Source organism: Amblyomma maculatum, chromosome 1 (genome assembly GCF_055883805.1).
Source record: "Amblyomma maculatum isolate TAMU_Amacu chromosome 1, ASM5588380v1, whole genome shotgun sequence".
In the NCBI taxonomy this organism is placed as follows: domain Eukaryota; kingdom Metazoa; phylum Arthropoda; class Arachnida; order Ixodida; family Ixodidae; genus Amblyomma; species Amblyomma maculatum.
In genome coordinates, this window is record NC_139344.1 from 374,189,926 (window position 1) to 374,202,313 (window position 12,388).

Sequence of the window (12,388 nt, forward strand, 5' to 3'; positions counted from 1 at the left end):
TTTGTAGACATTTTATACACTATGCACAAAATTGGCAATGCTGCATCGATGAAGTGAACAAATCATTTCTCACAATTTCAGCAAATTTCCAGGCAGAAAACTGCAACCACAATTTTCTTGAAGACTGAAACCACTTAAGGCTTTGACGTGCAGACAAGCGCATATATTTATAAATGACTCATGTGGTAAAAGCCAGAGTAGTGACACAGAAGTGGATATGCTGCTTACCTTTCCCTCTGTGTAACGACAAAGTCGTCCAGCACTCGGAGGCCGAGACACCAATTGATGACATAAGGCCTGTAATCGAATCCACTGCATTAAATGATTAAGGGATGTAACCTTTCTCCTTATCTTTCAGAGATTAATGACAGGTTATTGCTCATCGACCAAACTTTTGTCAAAGCTCTTGAGCAATGTGACCAGACCAGAAATTACTCAAAAGAAAGAAAGAAACAAAGAAAGAAATACACATAACTTAATTATATGTGGAGCACAGCAAGTTTACTGAGACATCCTCAAAAATGTTGTTTGCCTAGAAATTGAATCAAAGCTCTTCCATTTGTGTCCAAGTTGAAAAGCAAAAAAACATTGTCACAAGTTTGAACCAATTTACACTTACGCACTAGACCACACACCATTCTCATGAAAGTAAAATAAGATCCAGTTAATGATGATGTATCCTCTACCAAACCATACCGTGCAAGAAAAGAAAAAAAAGAGTGACCATTTTGATTAAAAACATCAGACAACAAGTACAGTGAGTGCGAACTATCTTGAACTGCTTGAAAGAAAACAGCAGGGTGCTTGAGGATGAATTTCCAATGATCATGACTGACAATATGTTAAAAAGGATAAGTCCAGTTGTCAACAAACAGAAGCACCCAAAGAAAACGCTTATATGCAACTTAGTGTATAGAAGTTTTGCTCTACTATCGATATCTGCACCAGCCACACCAGGCTAGAATTTTGTGCAACTCTGTCTAGTGCTTCATCTTTTGACTTCACTACTGCAATGCATTAGTGCCTTTTGGAATTGTCACCTAGCCACACTACCTCGTAGAGCAAACAACTGCTGACAGATCAAACGAGGTAAGCTAGGCAAAAAAAGAAAGAAAGGTAGCTGTCTACAATGCAGCTCATGTGCCATGCCAAAAATTAACCATTTTTTCCCAATTAACATAGCAAACAATTACCACCAATGCATGCTGGGGCTTTGGTGTGTCTCTACATTTACTGTCTCATCACAAAAATGCTGCGTGGTATCTCATTTTGTGACCAGTGCGATGTCAATAAACTGCTTACATGCATAGCAAAAATATTAGCGAAAAAATGTGCGAATATAAGATGTCCATTTTATTAAAGATGACTATAATTGCTTTTTTTATTTTTTGAGATAATAAAACAGCAATAGAGCCACCATGTTTCAAATTACATAATTAGGCATAGAAAAATTTTTATCACCACACTGTTAAATTCAAAAACAAAGTAAAAAAGCAAATACATAACAACACTCACTCAGCTTATACACTATAATTTTTTCTTTAAATTTCTGCATCAAAAAGAAAAGTTAATGCATTCTACTACAGTTGCTGTTGGTGCACAAAATGAAAATTCCCTCTTTCTAGGATTTGAATCAGCTCGCTGCAAATGTTTTTCCTGTGTTGTAGGCTCATTACTGCAGCACAGAAATAGCATTTTATTTATTTATTATTATTTTTTTTTTTTTTCACTTTGATTCCCTTGCACTAACACTGCCCTTTTAATGGGACCTGTGCTGTTGACATTAAACGCATGCCATAGTACCATAGAAGGATGGAAACCAGCGATAGTTAAGTTATTCACAATGAAAAGTCCAGTTCATATAATAGTAAAAATAGAAGCTATTACATACAACATAGGCAAATGTATTTGTTCTAGAATTTAATGCAGAAGAATAAAACGTTGAGCACAGAGAAATCATTTGTGGGCATTCACAAAGCAAAGGCGTATGCAATAGGCCTATGCAATATACAGCGCCTCACTATTTATGAACTTGAACTTCAAGAAGCTACTTCATAAGCTATGAACGAAATACAAAAAAAAGTATCACAGCCAGGTATATAGCATGGCACAAGTTAGAAGGGGTAGGCAGCGAACGTGATGGTTAGATGGCATCCTCGAGGCGCTGCAGATGAAGTTATGTGATGTCAGGAAGATAGTGGGAGGCCGGAAAGCGTGGCGTGACATGGTCCATAGGGTCACAAAGAGTCGGACACGACTGAACGACTGAACTGAATAGCGCATGGCAACAGTCATGCAGTATTTCAGCCGGCTATAAGCTAATGGTGCATGCAAGATAAGATTGCGAAAGTTTCACACATATATGCACAAATATGCAAGGTTCTCTTCCGTCGCTGGTAAAGAGCCAAGTATGCAACATCTGAGGGCCCATTTCTCTGGAGAGCAGACAACAACCTGCAGTACTCTGTGAACACTGACAAGAATTTATGTGTTTTTGTATCCCCTTATTTGCCAACCAACAAGCCTTCTCTGTTTTAGCCACAGCACTTCAATGTGCACTCGTATCACTTAGTGGCCCTTAAAGGGACAGAACACTGGCCAAAATATGTCATGAGATTATGATGGAGATGAAAAGATCTTGCCTCATATAGTACAGATCGAGCACTACAATATCAAAGAAAAGAGGCTTTACAATTTTAACTTGCCACTGAAAATCCCATAAGAACAACAGAGGTGCTATCTAGCGGAGAAACCCTATTGCTTTCAATGTAGTACACCACATGACTACATGTCAGCAAAATATCGCTGATTTTCATAACTGCACACTGTTCTTTTTTCTTCTAGAAGTGCTTGTATTATTTTTTATATTTTGCGCTCTCGCCAGTGCGTCCTCAAATACAAACCACATCGCAAGAGGTATTCTTTCAGGTTTTGCCACTAGATGGCGCCACAGTGTCTGCAATTGTGAATAATGCAATGATAGTGCTCACTAAAACTTTCGTCGACGAGGCGTACGTTATTGTGCCGTAACAGCATTGAGTGAAACTGGAAAGGACGTTACTCTACGCAAAAAATGTCTGATTATTGTCTGACGAGTGAAAGTAGTATTTGTTTTCGGTACGTCTTTTTTGCCAACCACCAGTCGTCACCGCGGTCGCTGCTCATGGTTTCCAGCATCAGACAACATAAAAACAGGTGCATGCACTCATCGAAAAATTCTCTTTAAAAATTTTCTATAGCATTTCTAACAAAACCGTTATGAAATCGAACATTTTAGACCTCAATCTTTCCTCTGCACCGAAAAAAATTTGAGACCTAAATTCCAGTGTTCAGTTCCTTTAGGCAATTACTAAGCAAAAAGACCAAGGCATCCTTGCCATACACTTGCCATTCACTGATGTACGCTGGCAATCTTAAGCAGTCTGCAAACTTAAAATGCATGTGCCAAGCAATATTCCCTCTGCGAGTCCTGACACATAATTATAAGACTGAGTATGGTAGGTGATACAAGTCAAATATGTAGTGTGCTTCATCAACAAAGAACTTTACTCGAATGGATGTCCTCTAACATCAGACTGGTATTCACAAAGCTGTTCCATATCCAGAGACACCACTCATATGCACTTGATAGTATAACTGTCGCATGATTTTAGATGCCGAGTAAATATTGGAGTTAACAAAGTGTTTGCTTAGTAATCGGTGCATAGTATATAGCGCTGCATGTTTATTGCTGCTCATGTTGTATGCAGTGCATACGAGACTCCATGCTCGCGAAGGCTAGACGCACTGAATTTCCAGAATTCCACCCCCTCGACTATGTTTTCCTGTACAAGGCAAATGCTCCACTACCTAAAATTCTGTAAGTACTGGGTGGTCGACTTTTATCATGGCTGCCGCCTTGGTTTGTTAGTGGAGAGATACAAGTCATGGGCACAGAGACAATCGTACTCCATGTAGAAAACAGCAAATAAAATTTAATAAGACAAAAGAAAAGAAATGCAACACATGTAGCACTGGAAAGAGGAAAAAAGGCATGCATTTGGCGGCAACGAAGCCTGCAAGGATACACGATGCCCCCGGTCATGTTTACGCAGGGATTGCCGCCAATGGAAAAGCTCTCCAAGGAGGACAGGTGAGAAAGAAAGGACACCTGCATAAAATTAAAAAAAAATAAAGAAGCAAGCAAAATACAACAGTGATCAGCACATACACAGTAAAACCTCTGTTAGTGTTTTCATCTAAAAAATAACAAAATCGAATAAATAAGTGACGCTCATATGCACAAAATGACAGGCTCATTCAGGGATACAACCACTGACACCAAGGAAAGCATAGGGATCTTTTCTTTTTGGTGTTGATCAATGTGAAATAATAATGTAATCATGAAAATAGTTGATTGGACAGTAGAAGAAAAAAATAACCCCATGCTGCAGGGAATTCAGCAAACTAAATTTTGAAAGATTATCACCAAGTGGTTATAAAAGGGAGGTATTTAAATGAAAGCAGGAAGTACACATTATTAACGATTACCATTGCAAGTTTCCCAGCAAGAAATTTTTGCTGAGGAAAGTGTCAAGAGAACAGACCAAAGTATGGCCTTTTTGTTTTGATACATACTTAGCATGGATGGGCTCCAAGTAAGTCTGCACAATGCAAGTACTGCTTTTCAAATGCTGTGAAAGGGGCCGTGAAATGCAAGTCAACAAAAAAGCAGATACAACTCACAAAAGGTGCTGTTAGCGTTTTTAAAGGACTCAGGGCTGAGTTCAAGGCTGCCAACTTCCAGTGTGCCCCCTTAATACCCTAACTGTGATGGTCCAGGGACGCATGCAAAACTGATTTCCTATCATATTCCCGTGTTCTTTCATTTCTGTTCTAATTCCCCTTTCCACCTTTGCATGTATAGGGTAGCTAGCAGGGTGTTGCTTAAAAAGGCTTAAATGGTGCCTTCCACATACCAACAAATACAGAGCTACAAAGATCAACACCACCCCTCCAAACTCATTCCCTCACTGGAGGAAAAAGCCCGTTCCATTTCTTTCCTGTCTGAGAATCAAGTGTTCATGGTCAGCACAGCACCCACACAGTGAATGCTGCACCCTTTCTCTGCAACCTCCTAACTATAGCTAACGAAATAGACCAGTGCATCTTGTGAAAACCTGGCATTTTGTGAAGAAAGAGTCTGTTTTTTTTTTCTTGTTTCCGTGGCTTGACTATGCCCTGATGACCACGCAGACGTTTCTTTTTTCTACATAATCAGTTCTGCGTTCCACTGATGTGTTCTAAGGCAGCTTCCGGCTTTTTGAACAAAAAGAAAACTGAAAAAAAAAAAAAAGAGAAAAACCTGCCTTGACTGCAAAATGTAGCTTAGCCCTCTTGCTTGAAGTACTGCTACTGGATATGAATATTCCTCTGTTGAAATTTACTTTTTACTCTCAACTACATTTATTTATTTTCCTTGCTTCCATCCTACACCCAAGACCATAGGAAGATGGCCAAATTTACTATGAGATAGTGACCACACCCGCCGTCTTCTTGAAACCACTCCTCTTTCTTGCAAAGATGCCCCCATTTATAGCGAGTATCTGGAGTGAATGTAAGTGTTCAGGTGTTGCCAATAAACAATGAAATTCGCATGAAAGATAAGATACAGCAGTATCTCGGTCAATGGAGAAGCTTGCAGCACTAACTTATCTACTAAATGATACAGGTCAACGTTTAGCAAATGGTCTGTGGTCTCTGTCTCCAGTTTTGTTAGAATGAATCTGCATTTTTAAATGTCTAACATTAATAACAAAACTAATTTAATTTATGCATGTAATGATGCCAATGAATGATTGTTGTTTAATCTCACTAAACAAGTTCAAAATTTTCCAAGTTCTAGTAAGGAAGAATAAAATAAAATACTTGGCTGACTTCTTTTAAAGACTACTTTTCACTACTCTCCCCTACCCAACATCACAAGCTAATGCGTCAAAAGCATCCCAGCAAAGACTGAATATGACAGGCTAGAGCAAAAACTAATCTGCGCCATCACAACTGCTAAGGCCAACATAAATCCTCTTGCTGAGTTTGCATTGTTTTCATTAACAAAATCATATTCGAGGTTACAGTGTAACCATAAAACACGCACTCTGATTAGATTTTAGAAATTGAATGATTTGGTAATGCCACATATTTAGCAAGTTTATTTCTAATATGTGCTTGATTTGTAAACACACATTACAGTGTAATAAAGCACACTAAAGACCTCATTAGTTCTGCTGTGCAGTGCATGTAACAAGATGCGCCAGTGATGGTCTCAGGAGGATAAATGCTTGCAGTTTACAGGCTAATAGACACAAATGCAAATGATGCTTGGAAAAGCATACTATATATCTAAACCAGTTTATTTCAGCAAGCAATGAGAAAACTGTGGAGAAGGCACACTGGCAGGAACTGGAAGCCTGCCCTTAGTTGCCCAAGCTGTAAAAAAACACAACCCAAAGACTCACCTCCGTGAGATCGGTAATTTTGTTCTCCGCAACTGAGAAGACGCACAGTCCACTGGGGAGGTAGGCTTGTGCTTTTTGCAGAGTTGTAATCTCATTTCTCTTCAACAGAAGCGTCTGCGACAAATTAAAAGAAACAGATAAGCCATCGGTTACCACCCCACTGCATGCAGCCACATATTCATACAATAGACAGCGTAACACTGTGACATAAATTGCTAATTTGGGGCCTAAATCGCGAGCTCTAAGCAAGCAATACCACTTCCATCTGTGGTTGGAGTCACCGTTCACTTACTGTAGACGAGCAACTGGGACACCCTGCAGATTTTTGTGCGTGAGCAGACAAGCACCATATTCTAATTGCTCAAAAGCATGAATCTTCCACGGAAGTTTACAAACATGACTTACTTAATTGTGCCGCGTAGTGCACTAATACTTGGACACCTCATTGCAGTTTAGCTTAAATCTGACAGAAATTTACCTTCTTGTCACATTTAACTTATAACGACTCCTGTGCCTGTGCATCTCTATTCACTGTTTTTTATGCAACCTGTTCCTGTTTGAAGTAAACTTTGACCTCCTGCGTAATACCTATGTCATGGCTTTAAGCAAAAATAAATTATCATGATGCAAAACGCACAGATGTAAGGTAATACATGAAGCAGATGGAAAATGTGCAGTCGCCAGCTAAAGTTTGAGGGATGCAGGTATGTGGAATTTATTTTAGCACAGCACAAACTGATTGCCTGAAATGCCCTCAAGACATGCATGCCACATCTGTTAATATAATATAATGCAGCAGGGTTACGAAACATCACTACAATAAGTTCAGGCCCAAGCACATACACCCCATATATTTTCACTGCTGACTACAATAATCTGCAGCTTACAGTGCTACACTGAATAGCTGCCTTTTAAAGCATTGTAAACTTGAAATAGGCTACTGCTTGCAACAATATATAAGCTACGTCAAGCATATAAAGCAGAAAAACTAATCACAGTTTCGTAACTGTTTCGTGGAAAAATATGGAGGCAAATATGTGTAGCTTTGAATGACTCACTGTAAAGAAGCCCATGTGGGCTCCAAAACGTACATCCCAGTCTTTATGATTTGGTCAGTGACTATGTTTCTTCATTGTCTACAGAATTTTAAGTATATACACATAAGTTAACAATTCCCTCAAATGACTTATGACTTACTGCATTTTTTATTGTCACCAAAGTATGCACCAAAGTAGGAAGAGCTGCTGATGCGAAGGCACAGGTGTCGTGTTTCTCCTTTTTCTCAGTGCAATATGAAAAAAAGGTTGTGATCTCTACTACAGGTAATATGACGTCTTCATTTACTGTTGCTGATGGGACCTAGCACCTGTGTAATCATCACAGCATCCACTGCATGATGAATGCCTCTCCTACAATCTCCCATTAGCACTGGCCTCTTCAATTCCAACCTGTTCCTAAAATATCACCAAGGTTCATTTTCATTTGTGAACCACCTCGCACAGCCAAGAAGATCCTCCTTCAGATAATACTGTTCTGCACTGAAAGGATGACTTACTTTTAACCGAGTCAGCGACGTCAGGTCAATCAGTGACGGAATGTGGTTCCCAGAGAGGTCCAAGTAGACGAGGGTAGTGGAGTACTGGATGTTTTGGAGACTCTGCACAACACAACCGACACAAACTTAGCATGCCTGTCACACAAACAGTTACTGAAGAGTGAAAAGGACCAACCTTTATCCTATTGTTTGACAGGTTCACAGAAACCAGGTACTTTAGATCCTTGAGCGCTGCACAGAAACATAAAGCAAAACAGTCACAAATAACGAAAACCTTTGTGCAGGCTTTGTCAGCACGTGATAGCAGAGATCATAGAAGCAATGAAACAAAAATATATGGCACCTATCCGCTGCTGTATATTTGGCAATAACATTCCAAGACGTTGAAGGAGCAAAGAAACTTTGAAATTACTTCTAAGAGAGAGAGAAGGCAGTTCTAACTATATGCACCATAAGAATAGAAGACAAATATTTTATTTGTGTCTATAAGGATTTGGATTTGTTGTCTATGTAATGACATCAAGAAGGCAATACAGCTGTTTAGAAGGAGTTACAGAATGTATATTCCCTTTAATAGACAATTTTGTTATGCACAAAAAAGAGAATCTCAACATTTGTGCAGATGAATGACAATACAATAAATTAACAACAACACACATTGGGCAAAATTGCATGAGCACTGATGAAACTAATGTAAATTTGTAGGCATAGAGAGACTGCTGCTTTTTAATGACCTGCAGCACAGCTTAGATTTCTATGATCCAGTCACCAATGCATTCACCCTGCAAGACATGGGCAGACTTATGAGAACTTAGAGCCTAGCTGTGGCCTTTACTTTTGCTCCGAAATGGATAGTGCACCATACGTTTCCAGGCATGTAAACAAGTGCTGCAGTAACTCCGCTACTACCTGTGGCAATCATAGCAGACTTTACTGCTGCACTTCCAATCCCAGTTAATACAGAGGAACTCAAGAAACCTCAATCCAATTATTCTCAGTGATTCACTGCCTCCTCCAGGCTGTACTGACATCTAGCAGCAAAAGATGCATTTATCAGCAAAACAATAAAAAATGATCCCGCTTGTCAAATCAAACTTTTGATGCCCTCATCAAAAAAGGTGCGTGCCGCTGTTTCAAGTGAACTGCTGAGTTGTGTAGCATGGCTAAAAATCCCCATCGAAGCATGCATTTTGTTTGTGAAATTGGGCAGCAATGGAGCACCAGTATTATATTTCTTATCCTTTTTGGTTGAGCTCTGTTTTTCATGTCAGTGGCATCCTTGTAATAAGAACATGGCACTTTATAGATGTAGGCTAACTTCTGTTTGCCTTCAGCGCCCTCTTAAGAGTTGCAACATGATAAAGTGCAACTGCATCGCTACACGGTGGTGCATGAACTTATTAAACTTTTCAAGTTCAGCTAACCAATGCATGAACAAAGTCGTAATGAGTAGTTCACTCTGATTACTTCAACTATGTGTAAATGATATCTATTAGCTGTGTAAAATTCGCAATCTCGGACATACTAACAGCGTAAAGCGTGCTGAATGCAGGAATCAAACAAGCGGTTTGTTGTGTTTGCTTAGTTGGCAAAATATGGTGACACAGCGCTCCTTACATCATGACAAAAGCCTGTTTATTTTAAGGAGTGTTATCTATTCCTATATAAGGGTCACATGACATGAATGGCCTGATAAGAAGTGCAAATATGTGCAGAAATTAGTAAGAAGAATATTTACTAAACCGAAACTGAAAGTAGAACTCAAGATACAGCAAAGTTCGTGTATACAGAAATGCTAAAATATGCTATTTGTACAGCTCTGCACTTCATACATGGTTGTCATAACAATCATTTGTTCATTACAGTGCTGTGTGCTCCAATCTTGTAGTTCTCACTGTAACAACCATACTGCAATTGCAAATCTTTGCTAGGAAATGAAATAGATGATGAAATACTTGCCTTCGATACAAGTGATGAGGTTGTTGGAGAGATCCAGACTTGACACTTGTGACAGCCTGGCCAGGGAGTACATTCGAGTGATCTGGTTGTGGCTTGCAGAGAGCTGCAATAGCATGGCCACTCAGAGGAATGTTTGTGCTCGCATTCAAAGTTGGCTCAGATGCGCCTTGGCTAAATCTGATAATCATATAACAACATAAAAAAGAAACTATGCTTGCACTGCCTGCATCATACCCTTCATCATCATCATCATCATCAGCAGCAGCAGCAGCAGCAGCCTGACTATGCCCACTGCAGGGCGAAGGCCTCTCCCATATTTCTCCAATTAACCAGGTTCTGCATCCCCTTGACCCCTGCGAACTTCTTAACCTCATCTGCCCACCTAACTTTCTGCCGCTCCCTGCTACGCTTTCCTTCCCTTGGAATCCAGTTTGTTACGCTAAGCGACCATCGGTTATCCTCTCTTCGCACTACGTGTCCTGCCCATGCCCATTTCTTCTTCTTGATTTCCACTAGAATGTCAGTAACGACTTATTTCTCTGACACGATCTGCATGCTTCCTATCTCTTAATGTTACCCATACCATTTTTCGTTCCATAGCCCTCTGCGTTGTCCTCAACTTAAGTAGAACCCTCTTGGTTAGCCTCCACGTTTCAGCCCCATAGGTGAGTACAGGTAAGATGGAACTGTTGTATACTTTCCTCTTGAGCGATACCGGTAAGCTGCTAGTCGAGTGCTTGCCAAATGTGCTCCATCCCAATCTTATTCTTCTTGTTATTTCCTTTTCATGGTCCGGATCTGCGGTTACTACCTGTCCTAAGTAGATATATTCGCCTACTACTTCCAGTGCTTCGCTATCTAACATATCATACCCTTGTATAACATCAAATGGTACAGCACTGCATGTTAGATGTAAAATCACAAGCTTATTTTCAGCGTGCTTCATCTTTTTGTCAACTCATGTTTATTATTCACATTATTTAACGCTGCACACTCCAAATGTGTAGACGTATAATATGTTTACCACTATATCAAAGTAAAAATGGATGCTGAATTTTATTATCATTAAGGACAACTGGCAATGCAGTGAGTGGCGGGCTAAATACAAAGGGGAAAAAATGCAACTTCTGAGCACAAGCAGGGAGAGTTGACAAAGCTCACACAATCATACAAACCACGAAGGCACGGAAACCAGTTACTTTCGATCCTTGAGCGCTGCACACAAACATAACGCAAACCTGTCGCAAACAACGAAAGCAAAGGAAAACACAGAGAGGCGGAGAATCATCAGTTTCGGCGTTGGTAATCGGCACAAGCGGCGTAGGAATTTGGCACAAGAGGCAACTTCGACAAACATTTCGCATGCGTGCCGCCTACCCATTGGTTTTACGCTTTGAAGCAACCCCCCTCCCAATAAACTGATTTCCGCGTTCACTCTTTCTCGTAAGAATAACGAAGACATGCTTACTTTCTGGACGTCAAGAAAGCAGTCGATGTTATCCAACTTGCAAAGCTCATTGTGGTCGAGAAACAGCTTTTCCACTCCCACGCCATCCCTCTTCTCGAGTTTCTTGAGGCCCCGGTTGGACAGGTCCAAAACGTGCGGGTCATCTGAAGCATCCGTGATGTGCTTGTCAATAGAAACCACGAAGCACTTCACAGCGGAAATCACTTGAGCGCAGCATCATACGTTTCAACGCTTTTTAAAGTAATACCGCCTTGTCGAAACGGTGTTCAAAGACGATGAAACTCGCCTTCAGCACACACTGAAACTGACACGCTCGGGAGCGCATTACTGTCGACAGAGAAAACGGACAGGACTCAGCAGCTCTATTAAGTAGCCAAAAGGGTGCGTAGCAGCTTAAATTTCTTGGTAGTCCCTTAATAAAGGCGCAAGTTTACGTAAAATACAGAAAGACAACATGCGATCACGTAGTACTACGTGAAAGGAACAGCCTAGCCCAGACACACTTCGCAGCCTGAACCCGATTCACTGAGCCGATATTAATGCAATAATTGAAATGAATTCGTTTTATTGTGCGTTATAACACGGAACTATCGTATGATTCAGTCAACGTGGGCTTAGAAGACACTGTGCGCCGCAATGAATGAGTAAGCGTGGAAGCACAGTCAGCTACGGACACTTGCAGGCTGGTTAGACCGATCGATACAGCTCGCAGCGTGCTTCAATTCCGCACAGAAACGACGGCAGCCAATTTCCAACGTCGAAAGCGGTAAATTTTGACGTCCGCAGTATTCGCTAACCATGAGACATGGTCACGAGCATCGAACACGCCCGTAAAACAGCTAAACGAAACAAAAACGTCACAGAAATCTCGAAACTCCATACCATTTTCCGCCATTTTGAAACTTCCGCCAA

The 12,388-nt window shown here is 40.5% G+C and overlaps 1 protein-coding gene across 1 annotated transcript in view; it reads right to left on the minus strand.

Moving 5' to 3' along the window:
- Cep97 (centrosomal protein 97kDa) overlaps positions 1-12,372 on the minus strand; it is a 140,593-nt gene extending 128,221 nt beyond the window's left edge. Inside the window, exons 1-8 of the mRNA XM_084592355.1 lie at positions 12,359-12,372; positions 11,477-11,619; positions 10,009-10,111; positions 8,225-8,280; positions 8,050-8,151; positions 6,495-6,608; positions 4,068-4,150; positions 229-312 (exon numbers count right to left, since the gene is read on the minus strand). Coding sequence (XP_084448481.1) covers positions 229-312; positions 4,068-4,150; positions 6,495-6,608; positions 8,050-8,151; positions 8,225-8,280; positions 10,009-10,111; positions 11,477-11,619; positions 12,359-12,371 — 698 coding nt within the window. The 5' untranslated portion in view covers position 12,372. The remainder of the gene's footprint in view (positions 1-228; positions 313-4,067; positions 4,151-6,494; positions 6,609-8,049; positions 8,152-8,224; positions 8,281-10,008; positions 10,112-11,476; positions 11,620-12,358) is intronic.
- Between the last annotated feature and the right edge of the window lie 16 nt (positions 12,373-12,388).